General features: G+C 57.4%; 1 protein-coding gene across 10 annotated transcripts in view; it reads right to left on the minus strand.

The window, feature by feature from the left end:
• Positions 1–23,521, minus strand: part of TNS1 (tensin 1) — a 252,557-nt gene that overhangs the window by 10,644 nt on the left and 218,392 nt on the right. For all 10 annotated transcript variants that reach the window (XM_039493617.1, XM_039493616.1, XM_039493614.1 and 7 more), the window contains 8 exons: positions 18,050–18,239; positions 13,741–14,462; positions 11,732–11,818; positions 6,495–6,626; positions 5,528–5,620; positions 3,395–3,472; positions 2,563–2,634; positions 1,006–1,174 (listed from right to left, as the gene is read on the minus strand). In XM_039493617.1, the coding sequence (XP_039349551.1) occupies positions 1,006–1,174; positions 2,563–2,634; positions 3,395–3,472; positions 5,528–5,620; positions 6,495–6,626; positions 11,732–11,818; positions 13,741–14,462; positions 18,050–18,239 (1,543 nt within the window). The remainder of the gene's footprint in view (positions 1–1,005; positions 1,175–2,562; positions 2,635–3,394; positions 3,473–5,527; positions 5,621–6,494; positions 6,627–11,731; positions 11,819–13,740; positions 14,463–18,049; positions 18,240–23,521) is intronic.

Here is a 23,521-nt window from a genome sequence, read left to right on the forward strand (position 1 = left end):
AGGAGCCTTTCGTTGTCCAGTTAGCTGACAGCAAGAGGTGGGTCAGACCTGAGCAAACTGGGCCCGTCCTGGGAGCATCCAGGTACGTGATGATCCTTCCAAGAGCCTGTACCCCAGGCAGCATTCTCTGCATGCCAAGCACTCGCTTCCCCAGTGCATGCACCCTTCCCAGCAGCATGGCTGAGAGCAGCCAGGACTGGGAATCAAATCTTCCATTTCCCACGGCAATACCCCACCTGCCACAGTGACAGGGCCAGTACAGCCCAGGCCTTTTTAAAAGACGAATCGCTCCAAACGCTCCCTTCAATAGACCATCCAAAAAGAGACAGCTGGACCCAAAGCAAAGCCCAGCGACTCTCCTGGGGTGGGAACTGAAATCAAGTCTGGATCGGACCCCGTTTCTCATGTAAATGAGAATCCAGTCAGATCTGTCTCTGTCTGTTCAGACACAGAAACCCCGTTTGCCTCAAAAATGCTCCTGAGAGTTGTGGTTAAATGGCCACAGACACTGTATCCCAACTGCAGTCCAGCTGACCCCCCCACTGCAGGAATCTATGGTACTTCCCTGACCCCCTGCTACCAGGGTAGCTGAATGTCTCATGAGTTCCAGTGCATTTATCCCCCTACACCCGTGGGAGGTGGGACAGCGCACCCACCCCCATTGTACCCAGCGGGAGCTGAGACAATGAGAGGAGCTGACTTGCCCCAGGTCACATACAGAGCTGGGAATTGAACCTGGGTTTCCCAACTCCCTGACTCGCACCCTAACCATTGGGCAATGCTTCCCCCCCCCCAGGCCTCAGCTCCTTCCAAGATCCTGGCTATTCTTCACAGGCCTCCGGTCCGGCCCTCTCCTGACAGCCAGTTCTGGGGGTGGCCAGCCGCCGTCCTACCTGTTCACCCAGCCCCACCGCAGCTCGTTCCGCGGTGACCTGTCTGCTCGACGCCTGGGCGTCCCGGCGCGACATGGCCCCCGTGGGAGCCGGGCCCAGGCGGGGCTCTTACTTTCTCTGGTTGTCCGTCAAGGTGATTCCCTGCACGGAGACTTTGAAGTGCACGATGGTGGCGGCGGGCGTGGGCGCCAGGGCCAGCGTCTCGCTGATGGCTTTGGCGATGGCCTGCGGGCCCGTCAGCGACTCCATCTCCACCGAGTTGATGAAGAGCACGTTACAGGCTGGAAGGGAAACACAGTGGGCATGAGGGGACGGGGTGCAAATGGCACTGGGTTACCTGCCCTGCTGGGCCGCCAGGCCCCACGCGGGGGCCAGCTCACGCTTGGCTATTGTCCTCCACCTCGGGAGGTGAGCTCTGGCGGGGGGCAGAGTGTCGGCTCTCTTGTCTCAAGACCTCCACCCCCTTCCAGTCCCCAGCTCAGATCATGAGGGAATGGGAGGTTTGTGGCTTGGTGCCTGGTTCAGCATGTCCCAAACCCTAAAACACTGGCTCTCAGCAGCGCCCAGGGCTGGACGAGACAGCGGGGGGGCTGTGGGTCAAGACGGAGGGGCCCGGCAGAGCTCTCTGCATTGGGAATCTGCGGCTAAGGTGGCAGCAGGCTGTGGGTCAAAGCGAGGGGCACAACCGAGCTGGGGGTGGCAGCTCAGGATGGGCTGAGGGTCAGGACGGAGGCAGAGCTATGGGGGGGACCCAGGCTGGGGCATCAGCAGAGCCCTGTCTCGGGGGAACCCAGGACCGGAGGAGCAGGGAGGGCTACGAGCTGGGATCAAGAGCTGAGTGTGTGTCCGCGGGGAGCCCGGAACAGGCTCTGGAGCCCTGTGCCGGGGCCTGGGCCCATCTCTAACGATGAGGAGCAGCTTTTTGGAACCGCTCCTCACAGTCATTCCTGGAGCCTCACCGCCCCACCTGGAAGGGAAACAGCCTCATCCCCCAGGCACTGAGGCACAGAGAGGGGAAGCTACATGGCCAGGCTGCAGCACCACTGGGAGCAGAACCCAGGAGTCCTGGCTCCCCGTGCCCTGCTTTAACTATTAGATCACGTTCCTTCACCGAGCCAGGAGGAGAACCCAGGAGTCCTGGCTCCCCATGCCCTGCTTTAACTATTAGATCATGTTCCTTCACCGAGCCAGGAAAAGAACCCAGGAGTCCTGGCTCCCAGACCACCCTCCCACCCAGTATATTTGAACATCACCTACGTTCAGCATAACGTTGAGGAAGCCAAACCCCGGCTATGCAATTCCAGCATGGTGCCTGCTGCCCTTCCAGTGGGGGAGGGGGGGCAGGTTTCCAAGCCCTCCCTATCTCTGAATCTTTCTTAACCTAAACTAACGCCTGTGAGCTGCCTCATCGGTGCAGGCGCAGGGGCCAGCGTGGCCTGGGGGCTGTCCGGTTGGAATCCAGGGCTTCCCCGGGGGCTCTAAGAGCCCCCGCTCTGCTTCTGAAGCCTACATCTCCGAGCCCGAGCAAAGTGCGCCGGGGTCACATGGCGGGTAAAATGAAGGAGGCAGCAGAGGCGGCCGCCTGCCAAAAGGTGTCCCAATGCAGGCGGAGCTCCCTCCCGCGTGCACGCCCACCTGCAACCTTCCCCGTCACGTCGCGGCCACTCACCAGCTCCCTGCTTGAGCAGGTCTGTCGCTGAGTTGGCGGCTGAGGCCGCCTCTTTCGTTTTGTCCGTGGGATCTAAAAAAAAAGGGAAACGGAAGGACAGTGACTCCTCCCCGACTGGCGATCTGGGAATAGGCGCAGCAGGGGACCGGCTGGGGCTCCAGCGACTCACTCCTGCGGTGGGGATCTGCAGAGGCGACGGTGTGACGGAGGAACAATGCCACCGAGGAGCCGTACGCACTGGGCGTGTCTCCAGGGGAATCTCGATCGGATGCCCTCTCAGTCTAAGTCATTCCGTCGTGTTCAGAGCTTTCCCAGGGGCTGCGGGAGTTTGGCCCCGGGGGCTGAGGGACCTGATCCCAAAGCGGGGTTGTAACCTTTCTGTTCTGGGTTTGTACAGAGCCAAGAACAATGGGTCCTGGTCACAGACTCAGAGGCAGAGACCCATAGGGTTAGGGGGGGCCTAACCCCCTGCCAAGATGCAGGATTTGTTCTGTCTTAACCATCCATCCATTACCCTAGGAGCTGCAGTCCTGCTCCAGGACTCCTCCTAGGCCCCATGGTAACACAGATAATACTAATGAGATGGACGGGTCCTGAACATATTACTTGACACACCTGGCTTCTGCCAGGGGACTGCTGAGCTTGGGTCCTGGCAGAGAAGTAAAGAAGGAACTGAATCCGGAACATCTCCGGGGTAAGACACAGTGGGATCTTGTGAGGACACAAGGTGGGATCTTATAAAGCTTTCCAGTCCCGCCCTTCGGTGCTGAGCAGGGTCAAAAATCCATCCAGCCCCAGCCCCGGTGCATCCCCCATGCCCCGTGCCTCCTACCTCGGTCGGGAATGACCAGCTTGCAGGGCAAGGCCAGCGGGATGATGGAGTGCTGGTACACCAGAGCCGACAGGCATCCTGGGGAGAGAGCCCCACAGGAACACGGTCAGTGCATTAGAGTGGGGACGTTCCTTCCCCATCAGCTAACGAGCCGTCCACTAGCTTCTCCACCTGCTCGCTTTGGCCCAGGATCCCCTTAGGCCTGCGTAGCCCCGGTGACTTCACTGGCGCTGCTTGAGTAAGGGGGATGCTCAGGGAAGCAGACCGGCTCTGTGTTTTCCAGTGTCTCCCACCTCCCCATGGCCTGGAGTTCACTGTTGTCCCTTGTTCTCCTGCCTTTCGGTAGGAGCCCCGCCCAGGGCGAGACGGGGGAGGGTGAATCCAGCCCCGTCTCAGAGCCGATGTCCCTCGTCTCCTCAAACCCAGCTGTGACATTTCCATGGGCGGATGAGGGTCATCGGCTTTCTGGGTTAGGGTCATTGGACCCTCTCGGGGCTAGTTTACAGGGGGATCAGTCTCTCTCCAGCCCTGTCCTGAGTCCAAGCAGCAGCTGGAGCCTATCAGTGACTGTGGCTCTCCTTGGGTCCGGAGAAGGGTCATACAAACATCTTGCACTGGCAGCGCACAGCAATCCCATCTCCAGAGCCCAGGGAGCCAGCACCTTTCCCTACCCGTCAGCAAACTCTCCTCTCTCCTGTGCAAAGGGGACAAGGGAAACCCGCTAGCAAGGCCAATACACGGGCCTTGTAAACAGCCGGGAGATGTTGGCATTCAAAGCCAGCTCTGAGCCGGGGGCGGAGTTCCATGGAGTGCGGGGGGTAGGGGGATGGCCTGGCCTTTTCCCTGCCCTCTTTCCACCCCAGAGAGATGGAGAATTTCCTGTGTTCCCCAGGGCACGGGGATTGGGATTGTCTCTGGCTTTGCACAGGCTCCAGGTACCCTCCCCTCGCACACCAGGTCTAGCGTGTCTCACATTCCTAGCACAGAGAATGGCTAATGCATCCGTCCCACACACCTGTGAGGTGAAGCCTTGTTATCAGCCCCTTCTTCCAGATGGGGAAACTGAGGCACAGAAATATTAAGTGATGCAGGCAAGGTGAAACAAGGAGTCAGTGGCGGAGCGCAAGTCGATGGAGCTCTGCCAGCTCACACCTATTGAAGATCTGCCCCATTAACACAACAGCCTGGAGCTAGGGAACCAGACCCCCCTAGTGAAACTGATCATAAGCAGAGAGTGACACTGACCTGACTACTTTTGGTGCCTGGACCGAGTGCAAAAAATGTAAAGAGCATCAGAACTGGCAGAGGAGCTGGATTTATGACCGTGCTTTTAGATTTAATCATCAGCAGTGTTTGTATCGCGACACGGAAGGGAACCGTTATTAACACAGTGGAACCTCAGACTTACGGACGCCTCGGGAACAGAGATTGTTTGTAATGCTGAAATGTTCGTAACTCTACAAAACATTGTGGTGGTTCTTTCAAACGTTTACTACTGAACATTGACAATACAGCTTTGAAACTTTACTGGGCAGAAGAAAAATGCTGCTTTCCCTTGATTTTTTTAGTAGTTTACATTTAACACAGCACTGTACTGCATTTGTTTTCCTCTCTGCTGCTGCCTGATTGCGCACTTCCAGTTCCAAATGAGGCGTGTGGTTGGGTTTGTAACTCTGGTGTTCGTAGCGCTGAGGTTCTACTGTATATTGGATTTTCCTCCAGCTCCTTTTGATCTAAAAGGGAATGATGTTTGCACACCCCAAGCACAGAGGATAGGGCTGCCAACCCTCTAGGATTTAAGGCTTAACCTTGAATTAAAGATTACGTCATGTGATGAAACCTCCAGGAATATGTCCACCCTAAGAGAGGACCCAGCTTTATTGTCATTCCTGGATGCCTGGTTGCCAAACTCCTGGCTAGCTTGTGTCTGTGTTTGGAGGGTGTGTGCGTGTGTGAGTGCACACATGTGTCAGTGTCCGGGAGATGCTCTTTGGCCTCTGTTCCAAATGCCCACAGGAGACCCCAAATCCAGTCATGCCTATGGCGATGCCTATCAATACCGATTAATCCCCACAAGGGGGCGTCGCTGCCACAGGGCACTGAACGGGCCAGGAGAGGTTCGTTGCCACTTACCAAAGTTGGGCTCGTTGGGGCATCCTTTTAGCTTCACCCCCCGCGGGCTGGTCTCGATCAGGAAATGCCTCACCAGCTCATTGGTTATATCTCCTGGGGGGAGAGAGGGCGACGTCACTCCAGGCTCCCAGCCCCTCCTGAAACCAACCCCCTTGTGCCCCCCAGGACAGCGGGCTCTGGAGAACATCCCTCCTGCCCGCCCCACCCCTCAGTGCCCGCTGGGTGATCCAGGCCCCAGGCTCTGGGGAGTGAGAGCAGAGCCCACGTGCCCTGTGGGCGAGCAGGCTGGTTCCAGAGCGAGCAGAGCTGCGGAGGAATCCCAGCTGGTGCAGCTCGGCCGGAGAGAGAGTCAGCAGCCAGCTGGGGGCCTCCTTTCAAATCCCCCCCACAGGCTGCATGAACGAGGCAGGTTCTGAGCTCCAGGCCCCAGGGGCGCACGTCTGGGCTGACTACACTGGGGTCACTCCAGTTTGCACTGGGGTAGGTGGGAGGGGAGCCCGGCCCATAGAACACTATTCTAGACAGGAAGGCTACAGCCCTGGGGGCGCTTGGGACCAGACACTTAATCCCCAGTGTAGGGTGACCAGATGTCCCCATTTTATAGGGTCAGTCCCGATATTTGGGGCTTAGGTGCCTATTACCCCCCACCCCGTCCCAATTTTTCAGACTTTCTATCTAGTCACCCCTCCCCAGTGCAGAGAGGGCAGCAGCAGAGAGAAAGGGGACCATGCCAACGGGGGCACAGAACCCTCGGCCTGGATCTAGGCTCACTGGAAAGGCTCCCACGGGCTTCGGCTCAGGCTGGCTGAGAGTTAAACGCCCTGCAAAGCAGGCGGGTTCCTGCTGCCTCAGCACATACCCAGCTGCGTTCCGCTGCCCCGAGCTGCCCCGTGCTCCGCCAGCAGAACAATGGAGGGGAAGTGCCGGGTGCTCCCTGGGGCTGGCACGCGGGGGCGGGCGACAATACCTTTCTTGTTCTGCTGCAGGATGGTGGGAGGCGGAGAGGCCACTTTCATGGCCAGCCCGTAGGCTCCCCGGAAGGAGTGGCTGTCTCGGATAATGAAGGCTCCAGGCTCCCTGTCCTTCAGCAGTGTGATGGCTGGGAAGGGAGAGTAGTGCAGGAGTCAGGACGTGCAGTGAGACACCGATCGCGCCTCCGAGCAGGGAGCAGCTGCCCCGGGAAAGGCAGAATGCTACACTGGGCGAGTTATGCAGTGTAGCTGGAGCCATGTTGGTCTCAGGACATGAGAGACACAAGATGGGGGAGGTAATAACTTCCAGTGGACCAACCACAACCCAGACTCAAGGGGGACCCCATCCTGAAAGAAATCTTTCCCAAACCCCCACTTCTGAGCTGATAACAACCCTCCAACCTCTCCACACTCATCAGCAGAAGCAAGCGCCCCACAGACCAGGGCACACCAACTCAAACGGCACCAGACCCCGCCAGACCAGCAGATACAAAACCCGCAGCCATAAAACCGACTGACACCCCCCACAATACGCCTTTCAAGATCCATGGGTCCCACATGTGCTGCACCCCACCCAATAAACCAGAGAATCACCGCGCTCTCGAATGAACTCGCACAGGAAACTGATAAAAGACCAACCCAACCTATCACCTGCGGGCGAAGACTTTTCATAAAGCAATCGCGCTAGAACTGACCTCTCCGCCCTCGAAGGAAACCCGCACAACGCTTTTAAAGACAAGCCTGCGATCTTCAGTTCATAACTCTGCTAGCCACTAAAAACCACGGACTGAACAGAGATGCTGGATTTGGGGTTTATTACAACCACCCGAAATCCACTATCCCCACCTTTTATGTCCTATGACTGCAGAGGTGTTAACGGGCCACTCTGCCTTGAATGGTTCCTTACAATATGTGCTGACTACTTCTGCTAAACTACCTGTTCCACCTTGCCTTTAGCTGGGACATTGGGAGTCCCTTTCCCTGCCTGGCTTGAAAGCTTGTCTCTCTTCAACAGAAGACAACCCAATAAAAGAGGTCACCTCCCCGACCTTGTCTCTACAATGGGCGAGGCACAGACTTGGGAGCCATCCTCTCCTTTGGACACGTCACTTGATTTCTCATTAAGCATCCCCCTCCCCCCATCCCTCGCTGTAGTAAGTGGCGACCATCACCATAGTGTCTTGGCACCTGCAGAGGTGTTGTTCTTATTTATTATTGATATTGACTGTAGCACCTAGGTGCCTGCGCCCTGGCCAGGATCCCAGTGCGCTTGGTGCGGTACATGCAGAACAAAAATTCGGCTCCTGCTTCCAAGCCAGCCATAAGACAGGAGACAACGGCTGGATCCAAGCAAAGGGTGAAGGGGACAATACCACGGACAGGATGGGCAGCGGTGGCAGCACTCCAGCGTTCTTGCCAGCTCTCACTGTGTGCAGGCAGTCTGAATGGCGGCCCTGCACGAGCCTGTTAAAGAGATGGGCTCCTAGCGTTACCATCCCCCAAGATGTGACAATGTGGCCTCAGTTTCTCCTTGCGCCTCAGTTTCTCCTTGTAGCAGGGAGATCATAAGAATCACCCACCAACCTCCTGGGGCCAGTGGGCTGTGAGATCTGGTACCGTTTGAGCGTGTTAAGTACTGCCACCAGCTGAGGCTCTCCCAGTGCTTTACAAATGTTAATTAGCTGCAAATTAATTTCACCTCCCAGTGAAGTCAGTAGTATTATCATTTTCCAGTCTGCAGAGGCGGGGAACTGGGAAACAACGTCACCAATCTCGGGTCGCACGTAGCGAGTCAGGGAGAGAACCCAGGTGCCCTGACTCCCAGCCCCCTGTCCGAGATCACCCCCTGTTTCTCAGTGGGGATATTGTCCTTTGCGTCACCAGCCAAGGGGGGCGGGGAAGGAACGACAGACAGAATGAGGCAATAAAGGTGGTTCTGGGCCAGGTTGTGGGGCTGAGGGGTTTGGGCTCCCACATGTCAATGGAACCGGCCTTAGGGCAAATGAACCTGGCGGTGGCCAGGCTGCTGGTGTGTTGTGGCTGCTACTTCTTATAATTGTCAGGTCAGACAAGAGGATTGGTGAGGCCTCATCTGGAGTCCTGTGTCCAGTTTTGGGCCCCACACTACAAGAAAGATGTGGAAAAATTGGAGAGAGTCCAGCGGAGGGCAACAAAAATGATTAGGGGGCTGGAGCACATGACTTATGAGGAGAGGCTGAGGGAACTGGGATTGTTTAGTCTGCAGAAGAGAAGAATGAGGGGGGATTTGATAGCTGCTTTCAACTACCTGAAAGGGGGTTCCAAAGAGGATGGATCTAGACTGTTCTCAGTGGTACCTGATGACAGAACAAGGAGTAATGGTCTCAAGTTGCAGTGGGGGAGGTTTAGGTTGAATATTAGGAAAAACTTTTTCACTAGGAGGGTGGTGAGGCACTGGAATGGGTTACCTAGGGAGGTGGTGGAATCTCCTTCCTTAGAGGTTTTTAAGGCCCGGCTTGACAAAGCCCTGGCTGGGATGATTTAGTTGGGGATTGGTCCTGCTTTGAGCAGGGGGTTGGACTAGATACCTCCTGAGGTCCCTTCCAACCCTGATATTCTAGGATTCTAGGATCCCAGTGGCCTGCTTTGGCCTTAAAATGCACCAATCTGCACCTTGTGCCACCCCCGTCCCAGGACCTCTCATCGCATACTCAGATTGTCTCTGGGCCAGGGATTGCCGTTCGTCATACACCTGGACAGAGCCTAGCACCATGGGGGCCTGGATCCTGGACAGTGGTGTCTGCGCACTGCCACAATACAGCTCAGCAGGAGTAATTAACACTCCAAGATCTCTGCCATGTCAGAGGGGTCCTGCCCCAGCATAAGGAGGCGCTGAGCTCTCCCAAGGGGGATCGGAAGGGATCGAGCAAATGCACTGACACACAGACAGTGCTTTTTATCCCAGCTGGCAGCCTAAGCCAGTGGTTCTCAACCAGGGGTACACGTACGCCTGAGGGTACGCGGAGGTCTTCCGGGGGTACATCAACCCCTCTCGATATTTGCCTCGTTGCACGACAGGCTACAGAAAAGGCACTAGCGAAGTCAGGACAAATTAAAATTTCATACAGACAACGACTTGTTTATACTGCTCTATCCACCGTACACTGAAATGTCAGTACAGGGTTTATATCCCAGTTGAGTTCTTTTATAATGATAAGGTAAAAATGAGAAAGGAAGCGATTTGTCCGCACTGGTGCGTGGTGACACTTTGGTAGTTTTAGGTCAGATTTTGTCAGCACGTTGTTTGGAAGGGAGGTGTAACTTGGGGTGCACCAGACAAATCAGCCTCCTGAAAGGGGGTCAGTCATCTGGAAAGGTTGAGGGTCCCGGCCTCACCCTTCCTCCAGGCAGACTGCGAGCCTGGGGAACACTGCAGCTTCCAACACACCAGCAGACGGCAAGATGGACCCGGCCCTGAAGGGCTGAAATTTGCATCCAGAGACAAACCTTGTAGCTTCACCCTATCCAAGGCCCTTCCTGCCGGCTTCCTCATCATCTTGTCCTGTGTATCTCAGGTGCTTAGCTGGCCCCTCACCAGCGTATCAGAGCACCTGACAGTCTTTACCGTGTTTATCCTGAGAGGTGGGGCAGTGCCCATGTACACACAGGCCACTGAGGCGCACACACAAGGCGGCCCAGGCTTGTAAAGGTATGCAGGCAGCACTGTGCTCAGTCTGGCAATGCCTAACTGACTTAGGAACCCACACCTCATTTTCAAAAGGGATTTAGGCACTTACGAGCCTAAAACAGATTGATGGGCGATAGGATTTAGGCTCCTATGTGCCTAAATTCCTTTTGAAAATGAGACAAGCGGTAATGGGCTTAATCTGTTAGTTAGGTTAGTTACTAGGAAAAACTCTCTCATGGGGAGGGTGGTTCCGAATCAGCTTCCCAGGGAGGTTGTGGGATCCTTGTCACAGGAGGTTTTTAAGGCCAGGTTGGACAAGCCCCTGTCGGGGATGGTCTAGGTCTCCGGGGTCCTACCAGGCTGGACTTGAGGACCCTCCCACCCTACAGTCCTGGGATTTGATGACTTGCCCAAGGTCCCACAGAGTGTCTGTGGCACAGCAAGGAACTGAACCCGGGTTTCCTGGGGCCTAGAGTACAGGCCAACCCAGCCTTCCTCTCTCCCATTACCTGCCACCGACCCACCACCTTTTCCCAAGGAGCCGCTTCCTTAGACAGCCCCATTGGCTCCTCTTTCCTGAGCCTGCAGCAGAGGTTCACTTGGGAACAGGGCTGGTCACAGACCGGGAGGTCATTTCTCTGCTGCAGGGAAGCCGAGATCCCTAGCCGAATGCAAACACTGGCAACATTGCCAGCGGGAAGAGACAAGCCCTGGCCACTCGCTATCCCTCTGCAGGGACAAGCTCTCGGGACCAGGGCAGTTGGGGGGTGTTGCAGGCTGGCTCGCAGCAATGTGGGGAGAATGCGAGCTAACAATGCCCACTTGGCTCTCAGGACGGGTCGGGAACACTGCACTGGATCGGTGACAGCTCCAGCACCGCCAAGAGGGTCGGTGATTGGCTGCTGGCGGGGAGGAGGGGAAGAGCTAAGCCCAGACACAGGAGTGAGATCGGGAAGTAATTTTCCCTCAGGTCAGATTGCCAGGGACTTGTGGGGGAGTGGGGGGGCCATTTCGCCTTCTCTGCAGCATGGGGTGTGGATCCATCCCCTGCCATTGCCCCTGGTGCACTCGGGCCTGCCTGCGGCACACAACGGTTGGGTCTCTTGCAGCTACGTGGGTCTAACCCTGGTGGCTGGGTTCGAGTGCGGGTGCCGGGCGGTGCTGGTGCCCTGTGAGATGGGAGGCCAGGCTAGATGGCCTGGCAGACGCTTCTGGCCTTACCCTCCTGGACTCTGTGGCTGCGGTGGTGGAAAGGTTACACGGCCACGAGTGGGTTATGCAGATCACCCCAAATGTCCAGAGTCACCCAAGCAGCCACAATGTGCAGATACAACCGCCCTGGGCAGACGGGCTCCCTGGAGAGAACCATGGCACGATACAGACGCCCATCTACCAGGGACAGCGCAGGCAGGATCCTGCCATAATACCGGGATGCGGGCACAATGAGCCAGGACCGAGATAACCCCCGCGGTTCTCAGAGCCAGCACACGCCTGCACACAGATTCCCAATTCCCGTCCGTGTCCCCCGCCCCCGCTGCTGCTTTGTCACCGGGGCTGGCTACTCACCCTGTTCCCTGGAAATCTCCGGCTTGTACCAATACTTGGAGGTGTCCTGGACAAACTTCACGCTGGCCCGGGTCTCGGGGCTGCTGTCTGAGAGCGGGGAAAGAGAGGGACAATCAAGGGACGCATTCAAGACACGTTTATAGCCACTCCAGATTCACAATCCAGAGGGATCTCAAGGTGCAGCCCTCCCAGAGAACAGGACAGGAAAGTATAAATGTCTTAATCTTCCTTTAACCCTTGTAAATATCCTGACCCCACCTCTAATTCCATCTAGAGCTCACAAGGGCGCCCCTCTTCCCTGAGCCGGCGAACACTTACGCACAGGCTTCCGCCTTGATGGGGATACTCATATGCTGAGAATTAAGCATGTGCTCAAGAGTTTGAAGGATCAGGGACATACGGGGTAACACACTAACCCAGGGGTGGCCAACCTGAGCCTGAGAAGGAGCCAGAATTTACCAGTGTACATTGCCCAAGAGCCACAGTAATACGTCAGCGCCCCCCCCATCAATTCCCCCCCTCCCTCCGCCAGTGCCTCCTGCCGGCAGCCCCGCCAATCAGCGCCTCCCCCTCCCTCCCCGTGCCTCCTGCCCACCACAATCAGCTGTTTCGTGGCGTGCAGGAGGCTCTGCGGGGGAGGAGCGAGGGCACGGCAGGCTCCGGGGAGGGGCGGAAAGGGGTGGAGGGGGGCAGGGCCTGTGGCAGAGCCAGGGGCTGAGCAGTGAGCCCCCCCCCGGCACATTGGAAAGTTGGCGCCTGTGGCTCCAGCCCCGGAGTCGGGGCCTATACACGGAGCCGCATATTAACTTCTGACGAGCCGCATGCGGCTCCGGAGTCCCAGGTTGGCCACCCCTGGACTAACCTGTCAGACGTGCCGAGACCAGATGGCTTATGGCCCAGGACACTACGTGCTGGTCATCTAAAAACACAGGACCAGCTCTTAGCTGCACCGATTTCAGGGGATCTATACTGGGCCCCACCAGCTGAGGGGTCACCTGTAACTACGCAGGTCAATACATTTCCCACAGAACAGGAGGCAGCAGACTGTGCCCCTCTACACAATACTTATCCAGAGAGCGCTGGGTTCAGCTCTGCACCGCAGGCGGCAGGCAAAGGGATGTATCAGACCGAGTTGCTTTGACCTCACTCTATGCAAGCTGTTGTGTTTTTGACATAAACCGTACGGTGGTTTCTCCTTTGATGCTAGCTCTGTATTTCCCTGTTTTGATTCTGACAGCTAATTTTAGAAGGAGGAAAAGAGGGGGGTGGATCTGGGCACCAGTGGTGACTCCTATATATATATCCTGATGTCGGAAGTAAATCAAAGCAGATACGCAACCCCTACCATTCCCAGCAGCTCTGTGACCTGCAGGGCACACGCATGCAGGGGGTTGTACCGAAGACAGGCTCACAGAGCAGTGGTAGGCAGGACAGTAGCGCTGGGACCAGAGTAACAGCTGTCCAAGCATTCCTGGTGAAGGAGTGCAGCGAGCAGGAGATAACCTAGCCCCTGCAGGCAGAGGGTGCTGGACAGATGCCCGGGGATAATAGCGGCGCGTGCCCATTCTGTGCAATCTTCAGAGAGCGAGGAGGGAGCAGTGTGCTGAGGGGCTGGACAGGATCCTAAGTACATCAGACACTCTCCAGGGTCTCAACCCTAATGTACTTCCTCAGCTAACGAACGGGAGCTCTGCCCGAGTGAGAACTGAGCCAGGACCTCGGGATTTATACTCAGGCTCAGACCCACTGGTGATGGCAGGTGCCATCAAATGCCTGGCTGAGGGGAAGCCCAAGATCCATTTGATCATTCAGGGGAGGCTCTTTGGTGGGGGAGATGCCCTCAGGGGAGTCCGCTCTGAAGCAGGCTGTGAGGACAGCAGGGTCTGGCTGGAGAGCACTTCGCCTCTGGAGAGAGGGTGTCCTCCAGCACCGCAGGCCTCCGCCCCGCCTGCCCCCAGGCGTCTGCCCCACGCTCCAGGGTTCCCACTCGGCGATGGGCGAGCCCCTACCTGGCAGCGAGAGTTTGGAGAAGTCAGGCAGGGTGTGTGGGTAGGCCACGCTGCTCCCGCTGCTGGGGCTGGACATGCCGCTGGAGACGGGCGAGGACATCTTGCCATTCACCGTGGCGTAGTTAGGCAGGCTGTGGGACCGCTCCCCGGCCGACATCCTCCTTTTCTCGGGCAGCACCGGCTGCGGCGTGGGGCTGCCCTGCCGGTAGGTGGCGGAGTCCGGGGAGGAGGACTGCGGGCTGCTCAGGCCGGGATAGTAGGCCGGGGAGACGGGGAACGACGGGGTGGAGGGGGGCTGGTACCCCGAGGCGCTGCTCTGCCGGGACAGCGTGGGACGCTGCTCCTCCGGGGTGGAATAGCCGTACATGATGTGCCTGCCCTGGCTGGGGCTCCCGGGAGCGGCCGCTGTGCCGGGTTCGAGTGCTCTTCGCCCGAAACCGGGGCTTGGCGGCGTGTTGGTGGCCACTGTCCTGTGAAGGGTGTGGGGGCTCCCCGGCAGGACGTGAACACCCACCACGCTGACCTGGGGCTGCGGCCTCGCCCCGGCTCGGCCGTCGGGGTATTCAGGGCTTGCATAGCCCCCCTGGCTGAAGGACGCCGGTGAGGCGTTTTGGTAGCTGCTGTGTGCCGACGGCGCCTGGGAGCTGGACTCAGGCGAGGGCCGCGGGGGCGAGGCGGTGCTGTGGCCGCTGCTCTCGGATGGGTAGCTGCGGATCGACACCCTGGGAAAGGCAGGAAGAGAAGAGCTCAGCTCGCAGCGCTCCACGCCAGGCCCACTGCTGCCTGAGTCAGTAACTGGCCTCCCTCTGGTGCCCATCACCGTAGCCTCAGGGCACCTCGTGTAGGTGATTAGCCAACCTGAGGCACTGGGCGAGCAAGACCCAGATTCTTAAAGGCCCATTGATTTCAGGGGGAGTTAGGTGCCCCAATATCGTTGAGGATCTAGGTGTGAGTGACTTGCCCAAGGCCACCCAGGAAATCTGTGGCAGAGCCGGGAATCACACCCAGACCTCCCAAGCCCCCACTTCACTGTCCGAGCCACAAGATCACCCTCCCTTTGTTGTGGAATTGGCTCTGTTGGGCTCCAGATGCTTGTGCCAAGGCCCCATTTTCCAGCATCCCAGCTTAGCAACTGGCTGCAAACTGCTGTCGGTGCGTGCCCACACCAGACCTGCCTTCTGGAATACCCACCGGCTGGCTGGCAACACAGGTAAGAGCAAAGCAGCCATTTACCGGCTCGGCAGCTTAGGTGGGAAGCTTTGAAACTTTGTTTCCTTCTAGAGATAGCACAGATCGGGAAACTGAGGCACAGAGTGGCCAAGTGACCTGGCCAGGTGAAGCAGCGACCCAGTTCCCCGACTTCCATTCCCAGCGACTTGTCTACTGGATCGCACTGAAACAAATGATCCACTGAAATGCAGCCATCCTGCACCTCTGGGGAAGGACCCGGCAGCAGCAGCACATAACCATCTATGGAACCTTCTCCTACAAGGGCAGGGTGCTTCCAGCAGGAAGGCTGATGCCTACGTACCCTTGGTCGCGGACTCTGTCTACGGCAGGCAAACAGCTCAGACTGTGGAGGGAGGGAAGAGAGAGCACAGCAGGCTGCTCGTCCCTCTGAGCCCTATGTGGTGGGACTGATGCCCAGGTGATGGTGACACCTTCCGAATAAATTCATAATACCACGCAGCTCAGGAGGGATGACTGAACTGCAGAAGGAATTAGATCGGGGATCGGCAAATGTTTTGGCCCAACGGCCACATCAGGGTATGGAAATTATATGGAGGGCCATGAATGCTCACGAAATTGGGGTTGGTGTGTGGGAGGGGGTGAGGACTCCGGCTGGAGGTGCAGGCTCTGGGGTGGGGCTGGGGATGAAGGGTACGGAGGGCGGGAGGGGTCTCTGGGCTGGGCTTGGGGCACAGCGGGGGCACTCAGGGGTGCAGGCTCTGGGCTGAGTTTACCTCAAGAAGCTCCTGGAAGCAGCAGCATGTCCCCCTTCCAGCCGGCTCCTATGCGGAGGTGCGGCCAGGTGGCTCTGCGTGCTGCCCCATCTGCAGGTGCCGCCCCTGCAGCTCCCATTGGCCATGGTTCCCAGCCAACAGGAGCTGCGGGGGCGGTGCTTGGGGCGGGGGCAGCGCATGGAGCCCTCTGGCTGCCCCTAAGCATAGGAGCCGGAGGGGAGACATGCTGCTGCTTTTGGGAGCCATGCGGAGCAGGGCAAGCCCCAGACCCCATTCCCCAGCAGAAGCTCAAGGGCCGGATTAAAACAGCTGATGGGCCGGATGCGGCTCACGGGCTGTAGTTTTCTCACCCCTGAATTAGAGGCAGAATCTGCAGAACCTTGGAGCATTCAGAGGAAAATGCCATGGCAGGTTCAGTGCCCCCTGGTGGTCAGGGCCTTGGGCTTTTGTCTCCTGGGTTCCCCTGATGCCCGGGACACCCAACGCCGACTGATTGGTCACCTGGGCCTGAGCAGTGACCGACCCACCATTGCGGCCACGCGCCTGAGCGTGTCCTTGGTCAAAACCACACGGAGCAGCCCTGGGGGCGGCCGGCCCCCCGTGGTTCGCAATGAGCCCAGCAGGCGCTAAGGGGAAACACCGGGTGTGCAGGAGTCAGTCAGTCGCTTGGGACCTGATCCTGCACAATGGCCTGGCGCTGGGCACCCCCAGATCTCACTGGCTTCGGAGGGAGGCTGTGGGGTAAGTGGAAAGGGGCTTTGTGCATGGCGGGAGAACACCTCACTCACACCTCACTCACACACAACCCCACCTGTGTGCATATACACACATGCACATACAATCCTACATGTGTGCACACACCCTCACACACACACACAACCCTACATGCGTGCATATGCGCACCCCTCATGCACACAGCCCACACCTCCCAAGTGCACACGCAACCACACAAACCCATGTTCACCCTACACACAACCAGCTACATGCACACCCACCCCACACTGTCTCGCACACACCCACCCTCTCTTCGACCACCCACACCCTCATTCACACACACAACCTCCGTCACACCAACACAACCACAGGACCTCTCTAATACACACAGAAAAGCTGTATACACACACACACACACACACACAAACCACCCCACACACACATATCCATGTCCCCCTAGACATAACACCTACACACATGCACCCATGTCCCCCCACACACAACCTCTCCCCCACATAAACACCCATGTCTCCCCAGACACAGCTACCTACACACACACCCATGTCCCCCCCACACCCCCACCCATGTCCCACCCAGATACAACCTCTCCCCCCCCACACCACCTCCCCCCCACACACATATCCATGTGCCCCCAGGCACAACCTCCCCCACACCCACCCATGGCCCCCCAGGCCCCACCACCTGCACCCACACACCCATGTCCCCCCCACACACACACCCATGTCCCCCGACACAACCTCCCCTGACACAACCCCACACACATCCATGTCCCCAGGCACAACCACCTACACACACACACCCATGTCCCCCGACACAACCCCCACACACACACACCCATGTCCCCCGACACAACCTCCCCTGACACAACCCCACACACACATCCATGTCCCCAGGCACAACCACCCCCACACACATCCATGTCCCCCCAGGCACAACCACCTACACACACTCCCCCCGACTGTCCTACAAGCCAACCCTTGCTCTCTTGCACACACATAGGCTGGGATTTCCAAAGGACCCGATGGAATTCAACGGGATCACAGCACCTAATTCCTTTAAATCCCTTTGAAAAACCCAGGTTTAATGGACACTTGAAGGGTTTGAAAATTGCCTCGTTCAGCCTCAGGTTCCTTCCCCTTGTGTTTTCTGCCCTGCTGCTCTAGCATGAGCTCAGGGCGACACAATCGGTCCCTCGGCAGCCAAATGCAGCGATGCCACCAGAGGGTCCGAGACTCCCAAGTTGGAGATAAGCATGTGGCTTATCCCCGTCGCTGGCACATGGCAGCTACTGCACCAGACCTGGCTGTTGGGCCATCTAGTCCCGCACTGACGCTTCACAGGAAGGAGGAAAAGCCCACAATGCACCTGTCTCACAGCTGTTATGCTGTAGCTGAGGGTGGGGCGGGGCAGAAACCCTTCCTGACCCCTGCGGTGACAGTTGACACCCTGAAGCATGAGAATGCACAGCTGCAAAGTGACTGCGGCACGGCCCTGCTTCGTGGGACCCAAGTCATCGATGGGCGTGTTCAGGTGAGGGAGGGCTGCAGGGAGTTAAACCCAGCGCTACAGGGTCTGGTCACAGCTGGTCCCCGGTGCCCGGCTCTCCTTACCCGTCCATGCTGTGAATGGGGCTGCTGGTGGAGATGGGGCTGGGGGAGGTGAAGGAGTTCATGAAGGCCCCATTCCTCATCGGCGTCTCAGTGCTGTAGGCCTGCGGAGTTGGGGGGCTCTGGGGCAGCGCCCCCCCACCCCCCGCCGCCGCCGCCTTGCGAGCCACCGACTCCACATAGCTCCTGGGCCCTGGCAGTGAAAAGAAAGGAAGGGTGAAGCTGGCGACTGAGCCGGGGAGGTCGGCATGCACGTGCCCTCTGGCTGCAGCCCAGGATCGGGGCCGATCACAGCCAGGGTCTGAACATCAGCTGGCCCCAGCAGCTGATCTGAGAAATCCACTGCATCCCCATCATCCCCCTCCCCAAGCAATGAATTAAATCCCTCCAACCCCCCCAGCTACGGTGTTGCCAAAACAGATGCATCAGGGGGGCAGCTTATGCATTGCAAAGCTCTTCCGGGCTGCCGCTGAGCGAGGGCAATCCTGACGAAGCCAACGGGCATTGCGGGAGCTCAGAATGGGGCCCCGCCAGAGGCCATGGATGTCCCGTAGGCCGGGTCACAGCACTGCAATGTCAGATTAGCCTCAGGATTGTGAAGCAGCCCCCAGCTCCCTCTGAATCATCTTCCCCTGTCATTCCTCCCTACATGAGTCTTGTGCAACACACAGCTTCGTGCCTGTTACACATTGTAGGCACCACCGTGCCAACGAGAAGTCAGTCCTCGTCATCCTTTAAAAATAGATCCTTTTGAATCACACCTGCCAGCCATGCAGCTGGCTAAGCAGAGTCACTGCATGCCTGGCCGGAAGTAACCCCCGTCCCACCTCCCTCTAAAATGAGACTGCGACTCAGCAGGGCAGGGACCGTGTCGGTTTCCGCGCCACGCCCAGCACAGGCAGGAGAAAGCAGTCATACAAAGTGCCCATGGCAGACAAATGGACAGTCCCTTGGGGTGCACTGGTGCACGCTTGGGGCGAAGTGAGGTGGCTTCTCTGAACCCCAAGAAGCAGCAACGATCGTCTCGAGAACTGAAACTTGCCATTGTGTCGAGCCATGAGCCCAGGTCCGGGCTGTTCGGCCGGGCACTGCACAACACGTATTTCCCTGCAATCCGCGGGACGGCTGCAGGGCAACCATCTCCAGCGGCCCACCTCCATCCTCTCAAACAAAGGTCACTCCCAATGATGAGGGGAGAAACCTTGCTGCGGCCTCCCATCCTTCCCACCCCATCGCTGCGTGGCAGGAAGGATGGCAGAGCCGGAGGGGATGGAACCCGACAGAACTAGCCGGCTTTCCGACCGTCCAGTGCAGGGTGACAACCCTCGCCCGGCCCCTCTCTTCGGAGCCTGTGAGCCACAAACTCGCTGAGCAGCCACTGGCCCAGGTCACCCCCGCTGCAAGCCAGGTGAGCTGCCGTCAAGGGCACCGCGCCCGCCCAGGCTATCGGCGATGTCTGTAAAGCAGCGTGACGCTGACCTCAGTGGAGCAACGCTCATTTACCCCAGCTGCCGGGCGCATTCGGAGCGAGCCGACTAACCGCCCCACGCCTGGTGGGAAGCGAGGCCTGGCGCTCGTTCCCCGGACAGCAGCAGAGCCGTCGCCGCGACCCCCCTGCGCCGTGGGGGCTCCGGACACGGTCACTCTGCTCAGACGGCAGCGCAGTTTCCAGGCTTTAGAGACCTGTCCCCGCTTTGTCCCCTTCGCAGCGACTGTTCCCAGAGCTCCGGTCCCTCCCCCTTCAGCCCCACAAGGCTTCTGTCTCCTACCCCCTTCCACACTTATCCTATTCCTCCTCCCCGCCCGCCCGGCTCCCCCTTTGGGGACAGTCCCCCCAGGTATAGACACCCAGTTCTTGCCTGCCTCCCTTCCCCCCACCTCCGCAGCCAGGCAAACGAGCCCTGGGATTGTTCCTGCCTTTCCTAACAGAGGCGCCCCATTCTCATGCTCCGCTGGGCCCTGCCTCCATGGCTGTCCTACCTCCCGCCTGCACAGGGGACCTCGCCCGGACCCTGCCTTCGCCCGGGCAGCAGAGCTGTACAGTGGCCTGGTCTGAATGCATGAGCGACTCCAGGAGGCTCAGGATAATACACCCCCCCCCCCCCCGCCGCCTCCCGCCCATCCTCGTCAGTGCTAGCCCCGTCTCCACACGGCCCACGGGCGGCTCCTGCTAATGCCGTCCACACCACATCAGGGCCTGGCGTCACCGTGGGCTGGTGCCAAGCCAGGCATGGCACAGCTGTGCTGTTACCGACCTGCCCTCCCGCTACTCCCGGCCAGCGCCCAGCGTGAATTTGGGACTCTTCCTGAAGGAAACGAGGTGGGGGGAGGATGTTATACCAGGTGTAGTAAGATGAGGCCTGGAAACATAAACCCTGGTATCAGAGGCCCGGTATGAGGCCTAAGGCCTGAACTAAAGTAATGGTCAAGACTTTGCGAACATAAAGCAAAATGAAGCTGTGAGCCAGAGGCAGGCCCTGCTCACAGAAGCTGGCAAGGAAAGGGCTGATGCTGCAGAGAGAGACATACCTAAAAGGTACTGGGCACCAGATATCAGAACATTCGCATACTCGTACACTCCACACAGATAACAAGGAACAGGCTGACCCATCCCAATGACAGGGCCAAAAGGGGAATATGATGGATGGAGTTGTTTTGTTTGAACCAACATGTACAAGGTGAGAGGCGGCACCTTACTACGTAGAGGGGTTGAACCTTGCTACATAGAGGGGTTGCACCTCAGTACGTCAGGAGTGATGTGTAACTTGTTTGTACCTGTGTATAAGAATGCATCCCTGGGGCGGTGTCTTTGTCCAGCCTAAGGGGCAGTGGAAAGTCCTGCCACTGACTGAGCTGAGTCCATTGCCAGGGGGCACATACTCGTAGTATGTCCTGTAGAGTAAAATCTAGAGAGAACTATCGTTGTGCTTCGTTTGACAATAAAGCTGGCCGACGTGCCTTCGTACCTTACTAGAGTCTGTGGTCATTGGGGGTTCTCTCGGGGTCTGCTGTGTCAGCTACCTGCGCAGAGCTGGGACAGCACACAGAGGGAACACACGCACGCAGCCGAGTGATATCAACATTGAACAGAGCAGAGCACCACGCAGGTAGCGTCTGACAACACCAGAGACCCATATGACGTGAGTGGCACTGCCCGCAAAGACCTGAGATTCACCCACCAGCCAGCCTTGCCTCCTTGTCTCGCAAAGCCTCATGTCTAGGAGCAGGGCTTCTCTGGCCTTTTCATTCTGTGGGCCACCGCAGCAGAGATCCCCTCCTCCCCGGACCCTTCTCCCCTCCTACAATTCACTGGAAGAGCCAGTCCCGCGTAGGCGAGGTCGGGGCTAAGATAACCCCAGAGATCTTTGGCATCGCTAGTGCAGTAGGCGGCGTACGCAACACACGGCTGGAAATAAAACAGACCTCTACGGTGATTAGTTAGTGTCAGCACAGCTCCTGGGTGGCTAAGAATCATAGACTCATAGACTTTAATGTCAGAAGGGACCATTATGATCGTCTAGTCCGACCTCCTGCACAACGCAGGCCACAGAATCTCACCCACCCACTCCTGTATCAAACCCCTAACCTGTGTCTGAGCCATTGAAGTCCTCAAATTGTGGTTTAAAGACTTCAAGGTGCAAGAATCTTCCAGCAAGTGACCCGTGCCCCACGCTGCAGAGGAAGGTGAAAACCCCCCAGGGCCTCTGCCAATCTGCCCTGGAGGAAAATTCCTTCCTGACCCCAAATATGGCGATCAGCTAAACCCTGAGCATGTGGGCAAGACTCACCAGCCAGCACCCAGGAAAGAATTCTCTGTAGTAGCTCAGATCCCACCCCATCTAACATCCCATTACAGGCCATTGCGCATATTTACTGCTAATAATCAAAGATCAATTAATTGCCAAAATCAGGCTGTCCCATCATACCATCCCCTCCATAAACTTATCAAGCTTAGTCTTGAAGCCAGGTTTGTCTTTTGCCCCCACTGCTCCCCTTGGAAGGCTGTTCCAGAACTTCACTCCTCTGATGGTTCATAGAATATCAGGGTTAAAATGGAGCTCAGGAGGTCATCTAGTCCTACCCCCTGCTCAAAGCAGGACTAATCCCCAGACAGATTTTTGCCCCATGTCCCCCTCAAGGATTGAGCTCATAACTCTGGGTTTAGAAGGGCAATGCTCAAGCCACTGAGCTATTCCCCCTTCCAGAGAGGTCTGTTTTATTTCCAGCCATGTGTTGCGTACGCCGCCCACTGCACTAGCAATGTCAAAGATCTCTGGGGTTATCTGAGCCCCGACCTCGCCTACGTGGGACTGGCTCTTCCAGTGAATTGCAGGCGGGAAGAAGGGTCTCTGATGCAGTGGCCCACAGAATGAAAAGGCCGGAGAAGCCCTGCTTCTAGGTTAGAAACCTTTGTCTAATTTCAAGTCTAAACTTCCTGCTGGCCAGTTTATACCCATTTGTTCTTGTGTCCACACTGATACTGAGCTTAAATAATTCCTCTCCATCCCTGGTCTTTATCCCTCTGATATATTTATAGACAGCCATCATCTCTCCCCTCAGCCTTCTTTTGGTTAGGCTAAACAAGCCAAGCTCTTTGAGTCGCCTCTCCTAAGACAGGTGAGCAGCCCCTATTGTTCTGTTACCCAGTCTCCTCCCACCCCGGCCCTGGTCTATTTGTCTGATCGCCTGTAGCCTGTGAGCTCTTAGGGGTAGAGGCTGCCAGGTACCCGCTGCCTGTACCGCACCTAGCGTTCGTTACCCTCTAGGGCACAGGAACACTGGCAGTAAGACAGAGCCTCTCTCTTTTCCTTTCCGGGCCTGTGCTTCCCTGTGCTAAAACCCAAGCAAGTGCCCAGTTTTTTTCAGAGATGGGAATAGGGAATGTGTGAGTCAAGCCCTCTGGGTATAACCTCTCGGTTCAGCCCTGCCCCGCCCTGCATAATCGGATGGGGCGGGAGCTGACCTCTGAAGGGAGCGGGGCTAATCTTTTCATACAGAACATTCCAGGTGGGTTTCAGCATTTTGGCCGAACCAAGCACTTGGGTTGGCTCGGCCTAGGGCCAAAGTGCTGCTTCGGGTGACCTGCAGAATGGGGGTAATACACCTTCCCCCGCTTCAGTAATTAAATCCCGCTCCCTGCCCCGACCAAAATTAGCCAGTCCAAGTGCATGAGTCAGCCTTCAGGAGAAAGGGCTGCAGAATGCCAGCATCGTCTCTTCATGCAGAGTGTCTAGTGACACAAGGAAAATCTGGGTCATGGCAAAGAAGAGAGGAGGTGGGTGTGCCAAGTTTGGGGGCAGAAAAGAGAGTTCGGCATATTTTTTAGATTAAAAATGTAGATCTTGTCTATTTTGATTTTTCTGGAAGGCTCTATGGATGACATCATAAGAACAGAGGAAGAGACACATGAACAATTGAGGGTGGGTGGGAATCTACCCCAAGCAGAGCTTGTTATAACCCTAAAAATGCCAGTGA

The sequence above is a fragment of the Mauremys reevesii genome, linkage group 11 (assembly GCF_016161935.1).
Source record: "Mauremys reevesii isolate NIE-2019 linkage group 11, ASM1616193v1, whole genome shotgun sequence".
Lineage (NCBI taxonomy): Eukaryota > Metazoa > Chordata > Testudines > Geoemydidae > Mauremys > Mauremys reevesii.